At 43.4% G+C, this 26,031-nt stretch overlaps 2 protein-coding genes across 6 annotated transcripts in view; both read right to left on the bottom strand.

The window, feature by feature from the left end:
• Positions 1 to 409: 409 nt before the first annotated feature.
• PIM2 (Pim-2 proto-oncogene, serine/threonine kinase) lies at positions 410 to 6,365 on the bottom strand. Its single transcript, XM_075185526.1, has 6 exons — positions 6,202 to 6,365; positions 4,850 to 4,956; positions 4,718 to 4,768; positions 3,532 to 3,895; positions 2,114 to 2,290; positions 410 to 1,649 (listed from the first exon to the last, which is right to left on the bottom strand). Exons 1-6 carry the CDS (start codon positions 6,239 to 6,241, stop codon positions 1,546 to 1,548), a joined length of 843 nt encoding a protein of 280 aa, XP_075041627.1. The 5' UTR covers positions 6,242 to 6,365; the 3' UTR covers positions 410 to 1,545.
• Positions 6,366 to 17,161: 10,796 nt separating this feature from the next.
• Positions 17,162 to 26,031, bottom strand: part of OTUD5 (OTU deubiquitinase 5) — a 28,682-nt gene continuing 19,812 nt past the window's right edge. For 2 of the 5 annotated variants that reach the window (XM_075185529.1, XM_075185528.1), the window contains exons 3-9: positions 21,913 to 21,977; positions 21,665 to 21,821; positions 21,330 to 21,478; positions 19,961 to 20,146; positions 19,525 to 19,726; positions 17,903 to 18,016; positions 17,162 to 17,816 (exon numbers count right to left, since the gene is read on the bottom strand). In XM_075185529.1, the coding sequence (XP_075041630.1) occupies positions 17,695 to 17,816; positions 17,903 to 18,016; positions 19,525 to 19,726; positions 19,961 to 20,146; positions 21,330 to 21,478; positions 21,665 to 21,821; positions 21,913 to 21,977 (995 nt within the window). In that variant the 3' untranslated portion in view covers positions 17,162 to 17,694. The remainder of the gene's footprint in view (positions 17,817 to 17,902; positions 18,017 to 19,524; positions 19,727 to 19,960; positions 20,147 to 21,329; positions 21,479 to 21,664; positions 21,822 to 21,912; positions 21,978 to 26,031) is intronic. The other 3 variants (XM_075185530.1, XM_075185532.1, XM_075185531.1) reach the window with 3 other exon arrangements.

Consider the following 26,031-nt stretch of genomic DNA (forward strand, 5'->3'; position numbering starts at 1 on the left):
CTAGGATGATGGAGGGGAGGTCTGAGGGGAGGTACTGGGGAAGCTAATGTTGCAGGGATAATTGTATATGTCACTGGGAGTTTTCACTAGGTCACAATCCTATATGGATGTTTTATCAACTGAAGAGACCCCCAGTTACTTTCTTCTGGGCACCACTGACTGCTTCATTTTGTCTTCAGTCGGAGCCGTGGGTAAGTGCTGACAGTAGCTAAATTTGTACCCGCAGCTCCACTCTGGAGGACTCTAGAACACAGTCACTGTCACTGATAAATTTAAAGGGGTGAACCGAAGTCCTGAAGAAGGGCCCAGACTGTCAATTAAGGTAGAACAAGTTAGACTGATGGAAAGATATGTGTCACTAAGTAGAAGTTTTGGTGAAGACAACAGGAGACACAACACAGTTTTGTATAAAAAAAAATGCATTGGTAGCCATTTATTAAATAACAGGTAAAAACATATATTTACAAACTTTTAGATAAAAAAAACATCAAATATCTAAAACTCATGGTCATCTGGACACATTATTAGTTGAATACACAGTATTTACTGTTCCAGCGACATCTTCCATGGTTGCTCAGACACACGAAAGCTTTCCATGAGCTGGATCTATGAATGTCAGGGATGAGCACCCGGCTTCGGCCCCTACGGGTCTCCAGCTGTTGTAGAACAAAGGAAGGTGGTCTCACTGCTACAATTAACATCGTCGGGATGAATTAGAGTACAGAGCAGGGAGATCCCCTACAACTACTGCAGCGATGACCCTGGGCGGTCATTCATGTCTACTGGCCAAGGGTTACAAAGGGATATAAAAGTAAAGGAGTACCGCTGATGGAACAACTAATTTTACACCATATTTTATTAAAAATTCCTTATCTGGGATGTCAAAATATCTTTTTTTAGCTCCTTAAAAAAAAGGGAGTTTACAGGGACAAATTTTCAGATAGACGTCAGATAACCTGACCTGGTACAGCGGAGTGAGCCCTCTAACAGCCTGACCCAGGATAGTGGAGGGAGCCCTCTAGTGGTCTGACCCGAGATAGTGGAGGGAGCCCTCTAGTGGTCTGACCCGGGATAGTGGAGGGAGCCCTCTAGTGGTCTGACCTGGGATAGTGGAGGAAGCCCTCTAATGACCTGACCCAGGACAGAGGAGTGGTCTGACTTGGGATAGTGGAGGGAGCCCACTAGTGGCCCAACCTGGGATAGTGGAGGGAGACCTCTAGTGCCCTGACATGAGATAGCATAGGGAGCCCTCTAGTGGCCTGACCCCGGATAGTGGAGGGAGCCCTCTAGTGGCCTGACCTGGGATAGTGGAGGGAGCCCTCTAATGACCTGACCCAGGACAGAGGAATGAGCCCTATAGTGGCCTGACCTGGGATAGTGGAGGGAGCCCTCCAGTGCCCTGACCTGAGATAGTAGAGGGAGCCCTCTAGTGGCATGACCTGAGATAGTGTAGGGAGCCCTCTAGTGGCGTGATTTGTGTTTGGCAGGCAGTCTCTTTAGTGCATTTCGAGATTTTTAGGTGCCTATTGCTTTGCATTTAAGACATTATGTGCACCCTTCCTTAATCCAAGGATGCTGAAGAATCTCTTCCACAGTGGGACGTTCTGAGGGGCGAGTGGATAAACACCAGTGGATTAAGTTCTCACATTCTGGAAAGAGAGAGAGATGTATTTATTATTTCAGATGCACATCCCTTGTGTAACTAACCCTAAAACACACAGATGCGTCAGCCCCTCCCTTACTCCCACTTTTCGTGCGAGCCGGCAGCAATTCACACTGACCAATCACTGTATATGTGCTTTTAAATCAGTCTGTGTAGAATGCACTGTGGGTATTATGGAAAAACGCGTTTCGCCACAAAAAATGAGCCTGGCTAGCAAACGCAAATAACATTATTTTTTTTGCCTAAATTAAAAAGATACATTTTTGTCCTCCTCTCTGCCACCTTCCACGCGCTGCTTGCACACACCTGACCAGAGGTAAGTCAATATAAATTTGGCTGTGCGGGTCATTAAGTGGGACCACTGAATAGGAATACAGGGGACTACACTGGACATAGAACGCTGCAGTTACATTTGGGAAGAATCACAAATAATCGATGGGGGTCTCTCACCTGGAGATACACTGGTCCTGAAGCTGAGTTGAGCTTGTATTATCTCTTCATCTCTTTCAAACGGAATGTCCCCACACACCATGTCATACAGCAGGACACCCAGAGACCAGATGGCCGCTGGTGCAGCCTTGTACTTCCGGAATGCCACCCATTCCGGGGGACTGTACACCCGTGTGCCTGTGGACAAGAACATGGTTGGTTTACAATGAAGAAATATCAATTGTGCAGCAAAATATAATTTCTGCTTCAAATACTAGGGTATATATTGTATTATTTTAATTCTGTGATTTAAGCCTAGCACGCATGGGCGTTTATAATATGTGTTCAAAGCGTATTCTAAATGCCTGGTAAACGCACTTTATCGCTGATGGTTTAGAAAGTAGCAAATGGACCTGTACACAGACAGATTCTAACAAAGGTTCCCTATAGACTGCATCAAACTCAACATTGCTTATTAGCGTTTAGAAACGCTAACGCTCGGTGCAGTATAAAGGGGTTCTATGGGAGTACTCAGTATGTACATAGTACACTATTTCAGAACGTTACAGAAGTGCGCTTTAAAAGCCTCCCTGCAGCAAACGCTCTGTTAGAAGCGAGGACAAAGATTTTTTATCAATGTCTTTACCTAGCAATGTTTGTCACTATCAGTGGGTACGACTTCTTACTGTACTGTGTAGGTATTTTTCCTGTAATTTCCTGTACTGCAACATATAGAGTCACGGGGGGGGGGGATACATTTCCCCCATAGCGGTGCCCATTACAGCATCCACATTACATGTTACTGTTATACTGATTAAATCTTCTCTACATTTTAGATTTATCTTAAACACATGCAGTAGAAATCCTAAATAATCCTGATATAAAAAAAATAATTGTAGAACATATTTAGGAAGTTCGAAACTTATATAACTGAAAATTGTGACTATTTATAGTGAAGTGTGGGGGTTATGGGTAGTTTAATGGTTTATAACTTTTTTTTAAACAAGTGTGTTCATTAATCTTAACCTATATGTCTATCCCAGTGTGATTAACAATGTAAATGCTTTCATACCTGAAATGTGGCCTTAAATTGGTCACTTAGCGCACCCATTGCTGTCCCATGCAGAGTATTATTCAGTTATAAAGTTACTTATCTTTTTACATTTGTTTATTGTATATAATTATATTTACATATGAATGTACCTGCACATATCGGTTTGATTTTTTTTTTTAAATTAAATTAGACCTGTCACTAGCTCTCAGTGGCTGCAGACATGTTTTGGGCTGGATAATGATGAATTGGAAAGGGGCCAATGAATTTATTAAGAACTATGGACATCGCTGAGACACTTTGCGCGGTGATATCACTAGATCACTGTGAATTGAAAGCCCAGAGACTATATGTAGGTGACAAATCCACTTCAGTGTGGTCTACTCACCATCAAAGTCAGTATAGATGGAGTCATGGAGCAAAGCCCCTGAGCCAAAGTCAATGAGTTTGATATCTCCCGATTGGGTGTTGACCAAGAGGTTTTCGTCCTTAATGTCTCTATGGACGACCCCGTGGGAGTGGCAGTGTCGGACCGCGTCCACCACCTGCCGGAAGAGGCTACGCGCCACATCTTCTTCTAGGGGCCCTTGCTCCGTGATGACGTCAAACAAGTCCCGGCAGTGTTCCGGCACCTCCATCACCAGTAGAAAACTGTCGGGTGTCTCAAACCAATCCAACAGTTCGATGACGCCACGGTGACCTTTGACCTTGAGCATCAGATACACTTCCATGGGCACACGGGAAAAATTGCTCTGCAATTGCAAAAGTTCATAATAAGAACTAGGGAAGGAGACCGGAGAGATACAAAACGCGTCAAACAGGGAAGAATGGACAGATTCAGGAAGTCGGTAGATGAAATTAGGCAGATGTAGGATCATAGTATGGTTGTTATAATGGATTAAAAGTGCACCCATCACCTACACAGAGTGGGGGCAGCTGTATTGTGGGCTGAATTAGTATCCAGGAAAATTCAGTAATAAAAAACAATGGAGTCCAGTAAGAGATATGGCAATCTCTGACTCATAAATTCCACATAGTATTTATAAAAATCAATGATTTGGGGTCAGAATGGTGTTATTAGCCCCTTATTTTCACCCCCTGGACCCCTTTCTCCATCAAGATGCTACTATTCTCTCACAATTGAGAAATGTATAAACAATATGGCAATAAAACATGTCGACCATCAGTAAATCTTTCTACTACAGTCTGTAAAGAGTCAATTCAAGGGATGGAAACCTGCGATCAATTCATCAGGAACTAGTGACATCACCGTACAAAGTGATGTCACACCTCCCTGATAAACTGATTGGCTGCATTCCCAGGAATATTGGTTCAGACCATTTACTGGCTGCTTCCACCGTGTCCAGGCAACCGGTGTGCTCTAAAGAGAGGAAATCCTGAAGCACAAAATGGTATATGAATAATAAGTAGTGAATTAAAGAAGATTTCGGTAATAATAAAGAAGCGGGTTGTGTAAGCAGCATGCTATATCTAAAAATATACATTTTCATTTCTAAAAATAATTACAGAGAAACATAGATAAAAGTCAGCGGGACTAAATGCAAAAGTCTTACCAGATGAACCCAGTCCACCACACGGCTCTTGGTTATATGTTTCACAGCCACCTGGGGGAGCCAGAGAGCAATTAGAACCTATCTGTACAGAGAGACAGTAAAAGAAGAGCAGCCAATTCCTGCAACACTCACCTGCATGTGGTCTGTCAGTCTCTGCGCCCCGTACACCGTGCCAAATCCACCGCGTCCTAGCACAGCCCCCAACTTGTACATCTTCTCGAAACATGCCTTGTCCTTACCTACAACAACATGATAAACCACATTACACCTGAGGTGTGCGGAAGCCAGTCTCTAAGGAGCCTCTTCAACGGTATAGTCAATGAACAACTAAGGACAGCAGAATCGTTGGCTGCAGTAGGAGAGGGATCTGGTTTACTCTATAGATCATTAGTCATTAACTTTGAGTATTGTGTTCATTGCAGGAGACAACAAATTCAAGGGATGATTTTTTAACTCAAATCCAGGGAGGATACACAAGAATCTTTGCTATAAAGATATAGTTGCCAAATTGTAAGCCCAGTTTCCACGTGCTGCTAAAAAGGTGCATGTATACAGTAGACGGCATACATAGTGCCATACATGCACACAAAATACTACCTCCGCAAACGTGACTTCACCATTACACATATTCCAAGCACGCTCGAGCCGCCTTAATTTTGCACCCTTGTGTGTGGATTGTCCCCCCTTCAGATAGGTAGAAAAATCTCCAAGGAAGCAGCGAGAAAAGTTCAGGATCCAACCTTCTACCATTCCACAAACACCCCTTTCTTTCAAATAAATATTTTTGTCCTAAAATACAGTTTACCCACAGCCATGACTTAAATCAATCATGAGAGTGATGGAAGAAGTTAGTCTCTTTTATTATATACGTCGCTTTAAAAGCTTTTTATTCTATTGCTCAGACAGCACTTAGAAATGTGCTTTTGTCCTGTAGCGTAGAAGCGCAAAATTCTACGAGCACTTGCGCCAATCAAGGCGCAGCGGGTGCAAAGATTGTTTTACACCGGTTCGGTGGACGATTTGCGCTCCCTGAATGACCACCTTTATCCTTATCCCATTGTGTTTCCATACCAGCATTCATTAAATTATAAGTTATACAGCACACTGAAAAACAGAACTAAATAATAAGAAAAGAAAAAACAAACAAAAAAAAAAATCTTGTGCCATGTGTCCAAGAACTGGACAAATTAGAGCCCGTAATATGATATTATACATGGAGCTGGGAGCCCTTTGCTGTAACCTAACCGGGGTAAAGCAAATGCCTTATAGAGATCGCTGGAGGGTTCTGCAACCTGTGACTGTCGTCTTGTAAAACTACAAGTCCCATCAAGCCCTGCCTTCTTTCATTGCCTAGGCATGCTGTGACTAGTAGTTCCACTCCAGCTAGAGAGCCGCAGAGTGTATACCTAAGTTTTTACTAAGACAAGAGAGATGGAGGCGGTTATAGTTCAGGAATGAGGGGAGAAGGGCGAAAATTTTCTTACCTGAATTTGGGTTCAGAGTGTCCAGAAGGCTGCTTATCATTTCCAGATCACAATGTTCCAAAATGATGATGGATCTTCTGCTGCTGTATCCCCTGCTCTGCAGTCTCCCCTGCTCTGCTCTGCACTCCCTCTGATAACTGAATGAGGACCATATCAGTTAGAGTTCCAGGTAATTGCAGACAGAGGGATGTGGTTTGCTGGGGAAAACAACCTGCCAGCCAATCAGGGATCAGAGCTATGATAACATTTAAATACAATGATTGAAGCAGCCAATGGCGTGTGAGATGAGTGAGCGGGAGATTGTCAGAGCAATGTGACATAAATATTTCCTTTGTGCATGTTTACGTTGAATGGGGAACAGGCTGGGTGTTGGTGTGTGAGGCAGTATGTATATATGTTACTTGGTGAGGGGCACTCTATGGCATTCATTTTAATAATGCATGGTGCAGGGTTTTAGCAGAAAAGGATCACAGCGTTATTTTAAGTTGCTTGTCAGTTTACTGATAAACATTTCCTCTTTCCTGATGCAGTACACAAATATTTTCACTTGGTAACACTGTAACAGCCTGGGTAATGGAGCTTCCTTTGCAACAGTGTTTGCACTGTTTTGAAGCAAAGAAGAAACTATAAACAACATGTAAAAAAAAAGAAATATATAAAGAAAGAGGGAGAGAGTATTTTTTTCTCTTAAAGACAAAATAAATAAATAGCAAAACACTTGCGTGGTTTTTGTGTCTAACCAAAGGCAATACACATCCATCTGTCTGTATATACTCAGGAAGCATGCTCCACCCACTTGTGCGACAACGTGTAATTTAAACAGGTATTAAGTGAGACACCTTAATACAAGGACCGTATTATTACAGCGGAGAGCTTCCTGAAGCAGCTGACCGTTGGATGATTTACAACCAAAAGCATTTAATAGCAATAAATATCGTATTGCTCATAAACGTTGCGTTTGCATTCGTCGTGGGAAGGGTGGAGTACGATGTCTGCGCTATGTAACTGACCCTGTAGTCACTTTGGTATGAGTAACAGCTTACGGAACTTCATTACAATTTCATTGGATTGCAATTTAAATACTCGTAAATAAATCTTGACTTAAGCTGGGTACACACTACAGGGTTTATGTGCAATAATCGGCTCAGCCAGCCGACATACGACCGCTCGTTCGAAAGTCGGGTCAGTGTGTGCAGTGACACGACGGTCGAAAGTCTGCCCAAATGGACAATTGTCGCCTCATTTGGTTGGTCGTACAGTTCAATATTTTGGTTCCAATCTCCTTTCCGTTGTGTAGTGTGTATTAATTTTCGACCAATCCACGACAATTCTCCAATACTTCCTCAACCTGGGCGGCGTGTGTATGTTAATTTGTGATGACTGTACCAGTCCCACGTAGTGCGGTATCCGCAGATCACTGACTTGTGTTTTGTATACATGTGTATTGCACGTGTCTGGCTGCAGACCATTACATTTGTATAAAGCACGTGTGTTATTACCCGTTGCATCTATGTTGGGAACCTATTCATATTTACCCCTTATAAACTTTTACCTTTATAAACTATTCAACTTATAAAGTCATATTAACCTTTATTAACTAATATTTGTAAAATACCCAGAATAAACCACACAGTGTTTGTGCAACAGTTTTATTGCAGGAAAAAAAAAGTATAATTTTTTTTTATTGCAGAATATGACAAGTGAAAAAAATAGTATTACACTTTAAAGGTGCCAGTGGTTTGTGGCAGAACAGTTCCAATCAGCATACACATTTCAACAACATTTTTCTCAAGGTTTTTAATTTTTTTCTTGGTGTCGTTTGAGTTTCTATTCCCTTTGATTTCTTTACGAAACGAGGAAATAAAAATGAAACTTCTATATCTGTAATTTATATCCAATGCCAGAAATACTCTCATTTTCGCACCTTGCACACTGCTCGAGATCAGTTTATGTTGTGGTCCATGTGGCACAATAGCAATAATAGCGGGCTTAACCTCCATATATTTTGGAAAACAGGCGCCATTTTGATTAATTATAACGGTACAGGTGTGTGCCCAAAGCATTTAGTTGTCTATACATGTTCACTGAAATACCTTTGTGTATAACATCTTTGATATCTTGTTATTCAACATCAATTTTTTCTTGTTTGATAACAGGTGTTACATTAGTGGTATCAGTGGTATCTAAACAGGTCTTCTCACCGGTAATTCTTTGTTTTGACAAAAAAAATCTATGTTACAAATCAGGTGTTTGCATTGCTTCGTGTGACACTAGAATGAAATAAAGTCCTTCAAACAGGTACATTACATGTGCTACTCACCTTTTTTAATGTCGTTGTCATCCTGGTCCAGTACTTTGACCATCATCTCCACTGCTCTTGGGCAATTTGGCTTTGCTCTTTGCTCTTCTGGAGCATCTCCATCCCCCACCTTAACTTTTTCAAAATTTTTTGGTCCATCTCTGACTCTGCCTCCGTCTCCATAGCTGCAACCCCCACTGACACCTTCTCCTCACCCGCAACCCCCACTGACACCTTCTCCTCACCCGCAACCCCCACTGATACCTTCTCCTCACCCTCAACCCCCACTGACACCTTCTCCTCACCCGCAACCCCCACTGACACCTTCTCCTCACCCACAACCCCCACTGACACCTTCTCTTCACCCGCAACCCCCACTGACACCTTCTCCTCACCCGCAACCCCCACTGACACCTTCTCCTCACCCGCAACCCCCACTGACACCTTCTCCTCACCCGCAACCCCCACTGATACCTTCTCCTCACTCTCCATCTTCTCACGCTCCTCGGCGCCAAACAGGTTCCTCTGTCATTTTATACACTCAGACATAGGCATTCGTTTCTGCTGTGGACCAATCAGCGATGGTGCCCGCAGAGAATGGAGCATTCCATTACATACGAAGGGATTTTATTATTAGGAAATAGTTATTGCATTGCACTTTACCAGTTAAATGTTTTTTTCTAAATTTTATGAATGCTAATAAACTTCTATTTTATAGGAATGAATGAAGAGACATTGTTGCCTTCGCTTTTTATGCGGCTTTGGGCGTTAGCTATAGTGAAAGCTCTGCCCCTTTATTCTAACGTCTTTGGTATGTCGTTACATGCCCCGCAAATGTTGCTTCAGTGTGTACGAAATTAAAGTCATTGCTCATGATAACATGGCTGTAAAAAGTCGCTAACGGGACATCGCTCTTCCCATTGTCGTCTAAAACAAGGCTAGTGTGTATGCAGTCCATGGACTGAGTGATCGGACCATCGATCGGCATAAAAAGTTGGTGGTAAATTCTGTAGTGTGTACCCAGCTTTACGGAGGACTTATAGAGCCCTTAAAAATAGGTGATAAGAACTGCATCCAATATGCAGAATAAAACAGACTGTACTGTGCCGTTGGTCAGTATTGCACAAAAATAAAATCTCATTGAGAACCAAAAAAATTCCAAGGGCAATTCTTTAAAGCCCGAGATTGTCCCTGGAAATTACAGACCATCGGCAGCTGTGTACTGGTTAGGGGAAAGGTGGGGTGTAACTGAACCCCCCCACATACATCACCCGAGGAAGAAATTGTTTTAAGAGAGGAATCAATAGTTCCTTGCTCCTGGGCTTCTACGTTCAGAATTCACAGAAAGCCTGAATGAAACAATGTTACACGGGTCAAAAAATCCACAACGTCAAACATGTAGCGTGGACGGTTAGGAAAAGCACGTGGTGGCAATTACATGGCCAGAGTTTGGGCAGATTTGGGGCATGGTCTACCCTTTCCCCCCCGCCCAATTTACAGTCACATTTGCATGTATGTGATTATGGAGGTGCTAGCAGCTGCTGATTATTGCAAAACAAAGAAATTACACTTAGTAGAAAGTTGGAGCAAATGACTGCTGGCTGAATTATGGGACAATACACAGGTGACATTTGTATTTGAATAAACTCCTGTCTGAGAAATGTCACTGTGAATTGATTGTCTGCATTCCTGTGGACATTGATTTACCATACATAATATATGAAATATATGGTATATATGAAAATGTGCAAAAGCTTTATTTTTAGACTATGCAGGGGCCTTGATGGTTCCCCTTGCGGTCCCCAATATTTTTTTTAATCAAAACATAAGCAATTATTTGAAAGCAAATGGTAACTATACAACAAAATTAAAATGTAATCTTTATTGAAGTCTTTTTTATTGCTAAACATTCACTTTATTTTCCAAAACACTGATTGACACTAAGAAGTGTGTTCAAGCACTTTTTTCGCTAACGTTCTTCATCAGTTCTTTCATGTGTTGCCACTTTTCATTTCGGCGAGGGTAGACCACCCCCGAGAAAAAAAAAAACCCTAGAGACCTGCCTGTTTCGGCTGCACTGTAGTATACAGCAGCCGCGGCGCTGTCAAAGTAGCACCGCCGCGGACGCTTCTTAGACAGCGCCGCGGCTGCTATATACTACAGTGCCGATATGCAGGGCACTTTTTTAGCGGAGGGGGGGGGGGGTTTCTGGAGACCCAGAAACCCCCCCTGCGTGGGCGCCACTGCAACTGGATCATTGGACCGGTCACAGCTGCACAGAGCATTTCAGAAGATAAGTGTGCTGATCCTGAGGAAGGCAGTGACCTGTCCGCCTGTGTGATTGTTTTAGTGAGAACAGCGCTGCATGTGAGGCAGTGACATGATGTGAGAAGAGGAATGGAGGCAGCAGGAAGCCACAGACTGAGAGTTATATAGTGGAAGGTGCAGGGTCCCCCAGCAGCACAGAGTATATCAGGAGATGAGAGATGTGTTAGTGAGGACAGGGCTGCATGTGACAGGGACAGTGACATGATGTGAGGAGGGGAATGGAGGCAGCAGGAAGTCACAGACTGAGAGTTATATAGTGGAAGTAGCAGGGTCCCCCAGCAGCACAGAGTATATCAGGAGATGAGTGATGTGTTAGTGAGGACAGAGTTGCATGTGACAGGGGCAGTGACATGATGTGAGGAGGGGAATGGAGGCAGCAGGAAGCCACAGACTGAGTTATATAGTGGAAGGAGCAGGGTCCTCCAGCAGCACAGAATATATCAGGAGATGAGTGATGTGTTAGTGAGGACAGGGCTGCATGTGACAGGGGCAGTGACATGATGTGAGGAGGGGAATGGAGGCAGCAGGAAGCCACATACTGAGAGTTATATAGTGGAAGGAGCAGGGTCCCCAGCAGCACAGAGTATATCAGGAGATGAGTGATGTGTTAGTGAGGACAGGGTTGCATGTGACAGGGGCAGTGACATGATGTGAGGAGGGGAATGAAGGCAGACTGATCTTGATATCATGGACTAGTGAAAAAAGGTTAAGACGTGCTTCTTTAAATTAATGAAATGTGTACAAGTTAAAAAAAAAAACGAAAGGACAGCTGAGAAAGACAGCGGAGGGGTAAGTAACGGGACCTGAGAGCCTGGCACGTGACACATTTGAGACGACAGCAAAAGACAATTCAGACCAATTTATATGTGCAATCAAAAGAAATACTTTGTCCGAAACTCAAAAGCAAACAATATATAAATCACTATGTGTCAGCATATATGTAAAGGAGAATTTTGTGCACAATATAACTATATTGGGATAAGCTAACCTGCCAAGTGTCAAGGAATGTCCTGTGGGCGAGTCCCTAGCCAGTGGAACAAATATATATATTCAGGGTGTCACATTTAAAGCCTTTCCCTGAAAACCTTGTACACATTTCATTAATTTAAAGACGTACATCTTCTCCTTTTTCACTCATTTCTAGTTTGTTTTTATGGTGGTTGACCATTTTTTATGGGGATTGACTATTTTTTATGGGGGTTGACCATTTTTTATGGGGGTTGACCATTTTTTATGGGGTTTGACCATTTTTTTTGGAGGTTGACCATTCCCACCAGGTGCTGCATGCTTTAGAAAATGGAGATTCAGGGATGGTTTTTATAACAGATGTATCAGCTGTTCTCGCGTATAGCGATACCGAACATGTGTACTTTATTCAAGGTCTGACAAAGTTATAGGGCCAGAACAAAAACTGCCCATTTTAGATGTAAATTTCGCCCCACACCCAGTACACCCCATCTGTACAGACACATTTAGCGTAGTCAGAAGGGAGAAAGATTGAATGAAAGAGGGATTTTTCTTCTGTTTGGGGTAAATCACATTCTGTGTAACATTACTATTATTGTATATTTAATACATGACACCCATACAATATACATCTATGTCACACAAGATGAGTTGTTTGGATGAGAAGAGGAGTTGTATGGAAGATTTTTTTTTTGGGTTGAGGCAGGAGCGGACTTAGGGGAATATTTACTAAAATGCAGATTCTGTCATTTTGTAGAATGTACTAAATAAAATAACTAGAATCTGATTGGTTGCTATAGGCAACATCTCCACTTTTTCAAACCCGCAGTTTAGTAAATCTAGCCCTTAGACTTTTTTTTAGGGGGGAGGGGTGATTTAGCATAGCCACGCCTATCCTTCATTCTGATTGGTTGGTTCTGCCCCATCTTTTGCTTTGATCAGACCTCTTGGCCAATATTCAAGGGCATATAGAGAGTGCTGCTGGGGGGGGGGGCAATTACCCCTTAAGAATCTGCCACTGGTCTGGGGAGCCACAGGTGTGCATGAGATTGATGCACAGAAGCCTATTATCCCTTCTGATAGTGGAATGCCAGCTCAGCTAGCATTAGATCAATATTTATAAAATCTATTGCTGCAGTTAGGTAAGGGAGATATAAATCCTGTCTTTTCTGCCGTTATATGGCCGATCCCATCCTATGGGAAAGTCCTTAGCAATCACCATGCTCAGCCAATGTGGGTTTTATCTGGGGGTTTCCGAGTCACAATGCTGGAACCAGAGGCCGTGAGTGATTTGGCCCAACATATGTACACAGTGGTTGGATGACAAGCGGATGTTTGCTTTGTCCGTTTTCTTTTTACTTACACAGTGGTCCCCAGGGTGACAATAAGTGTGCACAGTTGTACATCCAGCTTGCTACTGAAGATCCGGCATAGGATGAACTCTTCAATGATACGTGATCTGCGCGCTGCAGAATTTCTCAATTTGCTAATCATGAGCTGCACCCTCCAAGCTTTCCGAGTCATTTATAGATGACCACTTCAATTTGTCAGAAATCTATATCATTGTGTATAATATATATCATCTTCTTTCATCCTCCATCTCTCCCACTCTTGCTTCTTACCCTCAGATCCCCTTACACTGGCTCACCTTATGTGTCAACCGTTTGTCTGCCCTGCTCCCTTTAGATTGTAAGCTCTTGTGGACAGGGCCCTCTTCCCTCCTGCTCTCATTACCTATAATGTTTGCTCACCAGCTACACTGCTCTCCTCCTCCGTGGGCTCTCTGCCCATTGCCTCCCCTCCTACATTGTCTCTGCACCTCATTCAGTGGCTCTAAACCTGTTCGTTGCACCCACGGGTTTCAGCCATCGCTGAATATACCCTTTGTACCCCCAGTAGATGTGTTGAGAGTTGTAGTGTTATTTGGTTGCTGTACTGTACTGTTATACCATGTACTGTCTTGTTGTTTGCCCTCTGCACGGCGCTGCGGACCGCATATGGCCGCCTATAAATAAAGGTTAATAATAATAGTGATAATATATATGCCCCACTGATATGATCTGCAAACGTTTCACATATTTTTGTTGCTTTATGGTTGGAAAACATCTAAATGTAAAACTAATGTACTACCAAGAAAAACATTTTTCAAAGGTGCCCCCGGCCAGACCCCCAGGTGCTGATATATAAACCACTCTTCCCAGGGCACTGCTAGCTCTATAACCTCTTGCTTGGAGCATGTGATTGGTCCCCCTCCTCCTCCTAAAACTCCCACACGCCCACCCAGTATTGGATAAAGCTGCAAAGTTATTAAATAACCAATACAACCTACAATACACTAACAAACAATGTTACGCAGCTACTGTTACATGCAACAAATTGCTTCTAATGTGGATGTAGGTCTACGACGGGATTTATTTTTTAATTGTGTTGTCTGTCTTTCATGCCCAATTAAAATGAATGAGTGATGTTACATTAATCCAATAACCCAAAGCAAGATACAGTCACCAAGTGCCAGTGTAACTATCCACATACAACTACGTTTACAAAAACAAACAAAAAAAGAGGAACCGATAGCAATTTGCTACAGCCAAGATGGTCAGAATTAGAGTAGCCAAGTTCTATTGTAATGTATGGAGAAAGGAGGGGGTGTGAGCTCAGACCGTCATCTTTTCAATCTGCACTGATACAGGTCTGCCGAAATCTCCAGCTCAGAGGTAAATAGGATAACTTGACTATATGCGGATTGGTTTTTTTTAACCACAAAAGAATTCCTCCTACCAATGTGGAAAGGGGATTATCTCTAATATGCATCCTGTAATAAATTCCTCCCAAAGTGTCTCAGTAGTTACTTTGCTCCCTCGTAAGCCAGAGACAATGGATACTAGGTATTATATTTACTAAACTGCAGGTTTGATAAAGTGGAGATGTTGCCTATAGCAACCAGACTCTAGTTATCATTTATTTAGTACATTCTACAATATGATAGCGAGAATCTGATTGGCTGCTACAGGCAACATCTCCGCTTATTCAAACCCGCAGTTTAGTAAATATACCCCTTGGACTCTCCTTATGGACTAATGACTATGGACCAAGGATGGACACTATACTTGCAAATGTTTCTTTAAAAGTCTGACTTCTGGTCACTCGTTTACCAGAAATGATTGTAGTAACACTCACTCAGACTTCTCAATAGTCACGAGGGGCCCTGACCGCAGTGTTTATAACCTTTCACCATGTGGTCAGGGGTGTTGCTGTTCCTCTGCGTTCTTCTGACATTGCTCTCGTTTCACCTCTTACCACCACTGGTTAAGACGTCTGTGGTTATTGTGTGTAGATGCTGCTATATTTTTATTTTATCCCTTTGCTCTGCAAGGCGCGAAGGAACCCCCCTTCAGACTTATCCTCTGCAGTTCCTGTAAATTAGAAGCCCCTCTCCTTCCCCCACCCCAACCCTAGCACGATTCAACATATAAAGGTTTTCAGTGCACCTCTTATAGAGTGTTCTCGTAGGCTTTCCAAATATGCATCAAATCCACCCTTTCGTCAGGGCAGATAGAAACATGTAAGGTGAGGAACCTGCGGATCTCTTGGAGTAGTCTGCCAAATCCTGCCTTCACGGAGATGTTAGTATTGTATATTTAGGACAATTTGTGCCCATTGGACTCACAATCTCTACGGGGACTATACAACAGACTGCAGCAGTAGCCATCCCCAGCTGGGATCAGGATAACACTATAAAATCAAAGCAGTTCTCAGACCCAATAAACCTCAATTTCTCTTTGGTCCTAACACACAATTATTGTGAATGAAATCACACTCTCTGTAAACAAACATCCCCCCACTGAAATTATAACTGAAGTCACTATAAAATATACAATAACCCCAATAGAATCACCGGTCTGCGGTATTATGGAGCACATCATAATCACCCCAACACCTCTCCTTGATGGACAGCAGAACAAACAGGCACTGGTATTACACCTCCTCTTACATCTTTACAAGAAATCTATCCCTGATGAACAGTCACAGACCATACATCTAACCTGGTAATACCGCTTACATTCATCGGGTGTATGGTTATAGACACTCCTTTGTGTCTTGCGCTCCCCCCTCCTCTCCAACTCTCTGGGGCCTCATCCTACCATAAACACAAACACTAAGGACTTGGGTAGAATTCCCAGCAAATATGTAGATTGTAACATCAATTTAAGTTGTAGATGTAGCAGCAGTTTAGGTAATCTACCCCCCCCCCCCCCTCCCTTTAGAATTTCATCACCATCATTTCCACAGAGCCCAATTGCTAGTATCTGGGTGTAATCTCCAATATTCCACCATCATCAGATTCCAATAGGTCTTATTCAAATGCAGGAATAAAGGATATTTCTGTGAACAAACTCACTCCACCGGAGGTGCCTCTTGGCCGTCCTGCAGACACCTCGCACTGATATTTAGACTCTCCTCCATGGAGCGCTTCAATAAGTTATGGGTAACCAGCGGCCCTCCGACCAATCACCCTCGGCCCCCAGCTCCGTCCTGCTTTAGTGTCAGATATTGGTTATAGCGTGTAACAAGTGTATAAAATGCTGCCGCTAGGTTTGTACAGATAGGAGTCTCTTTCTTTGATTAAACATACTGTGTTACCTTAGACAGAATAAGGGTAATGTGACGTTAGTGACACACCATGTGGCCCCCGCAGTGTGTTATATTACCTCACCGACCCCTTCACTAATATACAACATTATCTATCGCACTGGGACTAAGTCTTCTCTTATCAATCCTTTAATAGAGACCAGGATCTTCTGAAGTCTGCGAGGGGACGGGAAATAAAACAACTTCACAATTACACCTTAAATGACTTCCATTGTGATAAAGTTCTGAACCCAGTTTCATCTCCGAGTATTGTATCCTTTACCTAGAAACTCATTATGCAGAAATAAGTTTTGTATAGGTAAGACAGGGCACCATAAATCCTACGCTGCCGTATTTCACATCCCCTATCTGTAGAATTGTGAACATTACAAATTTAGGCTTAGTGGACAATAAGGGCCATTGAATCACTGGCCTATGTCTTGTACCCATCTAAACATGTTGTGTAATATATAATGGGTGTGAAAGTCAGAAGTACATAGAAGGTGTTTCCATGTTGTACACTGAACCAATTTTCATGACAATGCAGCCAACCAATCAGAACACCAGGAACCCGTGCCACCCCAGCGAATCGAGAGGCTGCATTCACATGGTCAAGGCCCAACCGGCTGCTCCCATCGAGACTGGGCCGGTTCCTACAGAATGGGCTCACCCTTTGAACTGCTGGTTCTGACATCAGCCAACCTTACACCAAGGACACAAATGAACACGACGCTTCGATTCTTCTGTATAAGAATTTTTTTTCCATTTTTTTTTTTCTCCTTTCTTAATAAGAAAAAAAAGTTATTCCTAGGTGATTGGAACGTCCTCTTGATAAGATAGAAACCAAAAAAAACAAACCAAAAAAAAAAAAAAACGATCTCAGGAAGATACAAAAGTGGAGAGCTCCACCGGCTGAGTCATTCTCCCCCTCTGCACACCCATCCAAAAACTATCTAAAAAGGTGGGAAGGCAAAGTCAGGGCGCCCCCTGCAGGAGCCAGGCAGGCAGCAGTCCAGTCCAGCTGCGGGCTTCGATAGCAGAAAGTCTGGAAGTTCGGGGCTGAAAGGGGGGCTGTCGACATCCTCTGTAACATGCAGCTATACAAGTCCTCCGTGGGCTAGTAGGAAAGGTACATTTACAGAAAAGAGCATCATTCATGTGGCGATCACAACGTGAGCATGATAAAAACGCGTGGGGTCGAGGAGGGACGGGAGTGGAGAGGAAGGCAAGCAGAGACGGGTCGGACACGGGAGGAGCGGACGAGCTGGATATCAGCTGTGTTCGGGGGAAGGATCCCTACGCAGGGCGCTTTTCTTCACCGTGTCTAGATATTCCTGCTGGGACACGGCTAAAACGGAGGCCAGGATCTCGTCATCGTCCCAATCCTTCAAACCTGAAGACAACACAGAGAGAGAGAGAAGCGGGTTAGAGAGCGGCGCGTGGCAGCTGCAGCCTATCTCAAAGAGGCAGCGCACTCACCAAATGCCGTGGGAGACATGTGCTGCATGATTGCTCTGCACTCCAAGGCCGGGTACAAAGAGACAAGGGGGGAAGTGGCTCGGTCAGCTCCGGGACATGGCTGGTTGCTGGGGCCTAGGCAGCAAACAGACCTTGTGAGCTCATGTGCCTTAATGCCAGAGACAAATGCCCAAAGGAATACAAACCCACATCCTTAGTTACCCTTTGAGGTTCTCAGATGTAAAGATTAAATAGTGAATCTATCAATTTAAATTTGTTACAGTGTTATTCAACTGCAGACGGGTAAAACCCTGTGAGCAGAGAGCCATTGTTCACGTCACTGTCAGTAATCGCCTTATTTCCTCCCGGAACCTTTCTGTCTTGTGCGATAACTGTCTCCCAACATAACAGACTGGAGTCTGGCCTAGTAATGGAGGAGAGTAGGACATCGATGGGGAGGCGTATAACATCTCTAGGGCCGTGACTAGCTCCAGAAATGTCCAAGAACGTACAGAAGGACAGACAGACAAAACGGTTGTAGAGGATTGTTCCTCTGCACAATGAAATAGTCTTGACGTTAGAGTGCCTTTAACCGACTGAAGAATTGAACAATGAGGCACAATGTGAATCTACCTTGTGATAAGCTCCGCCAAAAAGCATGGCTGAGCCAGAGGTGGCGGGCGCAGCGGCTGATAGGGAGTTGGGCAGCATGATGGCGCACCGTTGCAGAGCAAGCTGTGGAAATCGCCAAAATTAGATGGGTGGCGGGGGCACACTCTGGGGAGAAGGGTGCTCTCCAATTTCCACTCTGCGAGGGTGCTCTAATTTTTTCACCAATTATGATCGGGTCACGCCCTTCCAGTTGTACTTTTGTAGACGTACTTTACTCAATGTAACATTGTAGGGGGGAAAAAAATAAAGCAAAATCTAATGAGAGGGCGTGGTTACAAGGCGCTAGGACTACCCACAAACCTAGACGCACTTTGCCTTCGGGCATGTTACACTCTGCGCTTTGTAAAGGAGATATTGGAGGCAACAAAACAAACACTTTCTAATCAAAATCTCGAGGCGCCAAATTGATAAAAGGGCGGAGCAAAAATACAATAAATAATTGCTCAAAGATGGTCCGTTTGTATTCCTAGAAAGCATTTGTGTATCTGGGCTTCTGAAATAGGTGCCTATACTGAGACGGTCACAGTCCAAAAGTTTACAGGAAAAACAGATTAGAGGCAACTAGATAAGGATTTTGTTATGTTTTTACACATTTTGAGTCTAGTCCACCAAAATATGATAAATATGTCTATAATTTCTATAGAATCTTACTTTGCTGCAATGTGGCGATCCCCCACCCCCCACAAAAAAAAAGTACAGCACATTGCTCCTCTCATTCACATACATGAAGCTCACGAAAGAAGCAAGCAAGCCTTTGAGACTACCCACTGAAATGCATGATTACTACTTCGAAGCTAAGTAAAACTATTTTTTCATATCTTAGTGAACTCTACAAAAAAAACAACCTAATTTTTAAGATTTGGGAGGTCATCTTAAATAAAATAAAGCTGGAAACTCAGTAGTAAGACCTGTACCTGGGTACCTGGCAGCAGTGGTAGACATTAATACAATAACAAATGCAGAACAGTTACCCGGCGCACATGGTGAGGGGGGTTTAGCTAAAACTAGAGTGGTCCCTGGGGAAGATGGTTTTGCCGTTTGCTCTCCGTGAATTTCGGGGTGCTCAGGCGAGGCCACGGTGCTACGTTGTCTCGGCGAGCGACTGCTCCACTCCTCTGGCCCACTGGAGGAGGCTGCTGTTGCGGAACTGCAGGTGGCGGTGGCCTTGCGCGGCTGTCAGTAAGAAGAGAAGTGAGAGAACAGTTTAAAAACAGGAGCATGGACAGGAGGAACATGTATAAGAGGCCACTAGCAAAGGTGACCAGAAAGAGCGGAAACAAAAAGAAGAAAGAAAAGTTTAGACAACAGAAGAAAACAAAAACACAAAAGGTAACAAGGGCCAAAAAAATACACGAAGAGGAAATGAAGTAGAAGCAGGAGAATAGGATCGAACGCTACTAAGGTCACCTGTCTGGCTTGCTTTTCTTGGTCCCGTAGCCACTGCAGGTAGGATTCTCGAGCCACTTGTTCCTCAATGGCCTCGTTCGTGGCCTCCCAATCCGTGGCCCTCTTTTTGTCTTCTAACATTTGTTGCTCAATCCAGGACTCCTCCGAGGTTCGAATGGCGTTCTTCATAAGCGACTGGTCTGCGTACTGAACACACAAACAGCTCAGACTCTGCTCACACTTTGGTCAGTAATTCCACAGCCTAACTATACAACTTCAACACTTTTAGGGAGAAGAACTGTGCATCATCTCTGATTAAGTGTTCAGAAAACACTCCCTCCCCCACACCAGATCTCTCGGACTAGAAGCCGGGTGGAGGAGAATAAACCTATAAACTGGAGATGAAAGGCTTACACAGTTGCCGGGATGAATCCTATAGACTTGTACGCCAATGAAATGGCTCAATTTATTACACTACATTGTAAGAGACCTTTGTCCACCAACGTACAGCCAACTAAACCCAAAATTCAAGGAGTCATGCAAAAGAAATGTAAAATCTCCCATTCCGTCATAGAAGTTCAGCACAACAAATGTCATCTATTGTTCTGTGTTGCCCACCATTTTTGACAAAACACGGCTAAAACTGGCCAAACCTTGATAAAAATGGACATTAAGGGGAAGGATTCCAAACCTTCTAAAAAGAAAAAGTGGCGTTATTGCCCATAGCAACCAATCAGATTCCAGTTCTCGTTTATCTAGTACATTCTACAAAACGATAGCTAGAATCTGATTGGCTGCTGTGGGCAACATCTCCACTTTCCTTTATAGAAGGTTTGATAAATCTATCCCCAAGTGGCTTAAAATATGCTTCTTAATTACATCCCACGGTTGGCACCAATGTCAGCAACCAGGGTGGACAATGCACCCCGACAAGTTCATTTAGGGAGCGACCACTGAATTCTGCAATGTTAAAACTGGCCAAACACAGAGCGTTATTGTGAGCCAAAGCAAAGTGGGAGCAGTGTCCTTCAATGGGTTTATCAACAGGAAACTATGACAAGCAAAATATCTGCATCTCGATAACCAATATGATCTCATATCTTCAGGTCTGATAAGCTACTGAAACTTCAGTATATACATTTGTAAACTTTATTCCAAGGTCTTAAATAAGCTAGATGGTATTATAAGTTTAGTGGTGCTTTAAGAAATACTGGAGCGCCCAATCTCTAACTAAAACGGTTTACATTCAATACAACATGAACACACATATATGTGCGCTTTCTCATCCACAATAGTAACAACTGCCCCCAATACCCCTCCTATGTGCGCTGTATCTCAACCTCCAGGATAAACCAAATTAAACTCCGACAGCAAGAGTTCTCCATCTCACCCCGGGTTTGAAGGATGGCAGCCCGAGCCCCACGCCTATTGTGGCCTTGTTGGGGTTCACCACAGAATTGTAATGGATGTTTCGATGGTAGCTCACTCTGATTGGCTCATCTTCGTTTTGCTGGATCCCGTGGAAAGTGTTAATTGGTTCTGGACAAAAGAAAAAAAAGGTTCATAAATGTCAACACCTTACAATATCACCTTAATATCCGCCATATTCGGCTTATCACTGGCCAGCTCCTCTGCAATATCGCCAAATAACCCTGATCTACCGGGCGGGATCACCAAAAACAGCTGAACTGAGAGGTGGATGAGATGTGGGGGGTTCTGCATTACCTGTGCCATACTGATACACCTCCACGGGTCTGTTGTACATCTCCGCCATGGCCTGCATCTCTATGTGGTTGCCGTGGCAGTTGTTTTTCCGTTTGCGGTTGATGTAAGTGGTAAAATCTTCGGTCACGTAGTTGGAGAAGTAGTCTGCGTTTTTCATCTGTGACATGGGGAAGACAGAAAGATGGAGACTTAAAAACTCGGCTCTATCGCTCCGTGAGCTCATCCTGCAGCGGCTGAGGGTCACTCACCAGGTAATCCATGCAGTGCTTCCGGACCACCTCGTGCATGTCCTGATCGCCGTACACCTGGTCAGCTGCAAAGAGAAAGGAGATCGCTGTACTCTAGGATCTGGGGAGAGGTTTGGGCGTGCTGTGGCTCTAGAACAGCTTCTGTGGATCTACAATTCTCAATATGCTCTGCCTGTGACAGATGCAGGAGAACCACAGCTAAATCTCACTGTGCCAGCTATATTTTGCTAACCTATATAACAGACAATTGCATCTAGAACAGGTTACATCTAAACCATAATCCAGCCATAGCGTCACCTGGAACATTGGATTTATAGTGGGCCAGTCGTCATTGGGCAGTCGAAGCAGCCGTTTTGTTGGCGAGTCAGCTTATCAATTTAGTAGGAACCAGCGACATCACTGAGGAGCTGCCCGATTAACCCTTTACTCACAACTATCCTTTGTTCCCCACATCAACTCTTTATCTAAATCATGTTACATACATCTAAAGAACATTTCCAGAAGTCGCACATATCTCACACCAGACACTGCAAAAACCTTAATTCATGCACTTATCATCTCCCACATCGACTATTGTAATTCCTTCCTTACTGGTCTTCCCAAGATCAGACTCCAACCCCTACAATCTATTTTGCACACAGCAGCTAGATTGATTTTCCTTGCAAACCGTTCCTCCTCTGCTGAGCCGCTCTGTCAGTCTCTACATTGGTTGCATGTTTTTCAACGAAGTCAATATAAAATTCTTCTACTAACATACAAGGCCGTCAACAAAATTGCACCGACATACATCTCCTCACTTGTCTCAAAATATCTCCCAACTCGACACCTCCGTTCTGCACAAGATCTGCGTCTCTCCTCCACTCTCATCACATCCTCCCATTCTCGGTTACAGGACTTTTTTCGGGCTGCACCCACTTTGTGGAATTCCCTCCCTCGCACAACAAGACTTTCCTCTAGTCTTCAAACCTTCAAGTGTTCTCTGAAAACCCGCCTCTTCAGACAAGCTTATAATATTCCTCTACCTCCCTCATACTCTCCCTAGGTTACCATATTACCACCCTCTACACAGCTAACACAAGACAACAACCCTCTGACCAACACAGTTGTGTTACTGATCACACAGCCCACTAAATACTTTGCATTCTAGCTGGACAAATATTCAATGTAACACTTACAATCTATGGGACAATGGTTTGATACACAAGGGTAAGCTTGTGAGCAGGGTTCTCTTACCTCTCTGTCTGTATGCATTACCCAGTATTGTTTTATTAATGTTTGTTCCCAATTGTAAAGCGCTACGGAATCTGATGGCGCTATATAAATAAATGTTGATGGGGATGATGGATATTCATGATGTCTGACATATAATCCTGAGGTGCTCGATCTTAGTAAATGGACAGCAAATATTCATGAGAATATAGCCTGAGGAAACAAAACGGCGGGCTACGCCAAACTATAGCGGTGCGCTTTAAAGGACCGAGTTAAACGTTTAAAATGCTGATGTAGTTATCTGTCTGGGAGACAACAAAGCGGCTCTTGAATGTCTCTTGAGACAACATTTGGGCTGGAAGCGGTCATAGGCACCAGTGACATCACTGAGGCGCGAATGTCATCCATTGGACTATTGGTTCAGTCCTTAAAGTGACTGCCTACAGACAAAATTCCATATCTATCCAAAACACCAACATTATAAAGCTTTTAAGAGCTCAGACAATGTTAGTGAGTGTAGCAAATTGTCTGTCACACACACTGCGCCTCGCAGATCAAACCAACCGCACATACACAATAGCTTCTTTTGCAAAGCCACACTACATGTAAACAATATGCGATATGCTAATGAGGGCTATACATGGCAGTCGTTCCCGCTTGTCACATGACCAACTTTCTTAGAAGTTCCGGAGGGGGGCTGGAGAAGTGGTTACTCTCCCCCAATAGACTGTGCGAGTGTTTAACCACATAGAGTTGTGAATTTATAACAGGAAACCCAAAAGGAGAAGAGCTGTTTACAAACGCTGCAGTGAGATTTGAGTAAAGAGAGGTGGAAAAAAATAAAAATAAGAATAGATTTCTGTATCTCCCGGCACATCTGCAGAAATGTGTGTCAAATTCCAAACAAACAGAATTCACATTTTTTTGGTTCTTACGGCAAAAAATTTCAGAAAGTTTTGCATTTAGTTTTGCGCGTGTTTAATAGGAAAATGTTTCACTCACAGCGGTCTGCGGAAAGGAAATATTTTTGCTCAAGTAAATAAAAATTTTATTTTTTATTTCTTTTTATTTTGCAAAAGTTTAAAAAAAGAAAATTATCCCAGTTCCAGCCCCGAACAATGATCTCTCTCGCCTGTTATTCCACCCATCACTGCAGCGCAGGTTTGTACGCCAGTCACTTGCTTTAAAAGTTGTCCCCTACGGACCAGACCAATCAAATTCAGGAAAACGTTATTAAAGAGTAGGTTTGGTTCTTTCATTTTTGCAAAGCAAATCTCAATTGTATAAATTATATTGTAATATCGATGAATGCTATTTGCCAATGGTGAGTGTGTTTTAGGTTTTAAGTGTGCCAATTAGACCGACATATTGCAAATATAAACCCTATCCTTAAAGCTACAGCACAACCTGCAGAGGTGACAATTTCCGTAGGATGGTGTGACCGAGAGGCCCAATTAAAGGCAGCAATGCTTTTTAAAGCTTAGCTCTGTTCTTATTGGTTCTCCTGCTTACACCACAGCCCACTGCGCCACACAGCGGGGCGGAGCTGGAACACAATCTAGGTGGTAGCGCAGATTCAGGTAGATTGCTAGATGCACTCAAACTCCTGTGCTACGACAGCTCCATGGGCAAAGGGCCAGGCATAGGCAGTCTGCGGTTTACGGCTGGTCCCCATGGCCGTGCCATCACTTGCCGTCACAGAGTATAAGCAAAAGTACATAGACCCATGAAAGATGGACATGCTACGATACAGGTAATTAGAGGATGCTTAATCTATCAGAGACAAGCAGACATAGGGCAGGGGATATTTGGGGAGAGATACAAAAACAAACACATGAGTAATCCTAACAGCCTATAATGTCATTTTAGAGAGATTAAGGAATGGAAACAATTGGTTATTTTTAGCGGACCTGTCACAGGTCTTACATAGTGCTTAATACGTTAAGTGTAAACAAGTTGGAGTTTTTGTTCCTTCGCAAGAAGACACAGAGGGGAAAAAAATGAAAGAAAAAAAAAAGTCCTGTATGCAAATGTGGGGACATCGAACAAAGGCCGACTCTCGCAACATTGAGTCCCTGCATTTGCATAAAGGACAAGTTTTTCAGCCCTCTCTCTAGCAGATGCCGCATATTAAGATTGTAATTTATTTCCCCACTTTATGCACCAGGTGCTACATTTTAGGCTATAAAAAAAATTCTGCTTAAAGAGGGAATAAAAAATAAATTCCTGTTTAATTGCAGAATGGATGTAACTGTCTATTTTACCTATAAAGTATATACACAACACACACCTCACAGGACATTGCTCAAACATTATTTTGTTTAATAAGTTTTCAGAACTGAAGACATCAGTTTATGAACATGCGATAGTCACTTTGCATCCTGGGCACATAACATGGCCGTGCATGTGACCACAACGATGATCACCATGGCCGTGAATGATCCGATCGACTAGATTATTAGGCCTGACCGTAAACGTGGTCGGCAGAGAGTGACAATCGGCTATGGTCTGCGGTCCTTTTCAGAGGACACTTACAGTCCCCCAGCACAATTTAAGTTCTGCACGGCTGGATCTGACCATTTCGGCCACTCCTGTGGGGCCAGCACGAGCCCGTGTGAGACACATTTACTCGGGCAAAGGACACTTTGGAAGGCAATCGGGCGATAAGTGATCAGTAACGTGCATTGGGGTAAATCACAGAATGTCAAATATCTGAACTCTCGTCATTTGTCAATGCTGCAAGAAGCCTTTATATAGCGGACCACACTGCACCTTAAATTAGGCTGTTTAATAGCTGGTGAGGAATGCTGGAGAATCACAGGCAATCGCTGCACAGACAACCTTGCTGGAGGCTGCAGATGTACAGGTACCACAACCAGCGCACCACTCATAGCGATAGCACGTTCCACC

The sequence above is a fragment of the Mixophyes fleayi genome, chromosome 9 (genome assembly GCF_038048845.1).
Source record: "Mixophyes fleayi isolate aMixFle1 chromosome 9, aMixFle1.hap1, whole genome shotgun sequence".
NCBI lineage: Eukaryota > Metazoa > Chordata > Amphibia > Anura > Limnodynastidae > Mixophyes > Mixophyes fleayi.

Coding starts and splice junctions, on each gene's coding strand:
- PIM2 (XM_075185526.1), bottom strand. CDS start 6,241: ATGATAAGCAGCCTTCTGGACACTCTGAACCCAAATTCAG. Junction 2,291..3,531: donor CATCTATACTGACTTTGATG/GTGAGTAGACCA, acceptor TCTTGTCCACAG/GCACACGGGTGTACAGTCCC. Junction 1,650..2,113: donor CAGGACCAGTGTATCTCCAG/GTGAGAGACCCC, acceptor CTCTCTTTCCAG/AATGTGAGAACTTAATCCAC.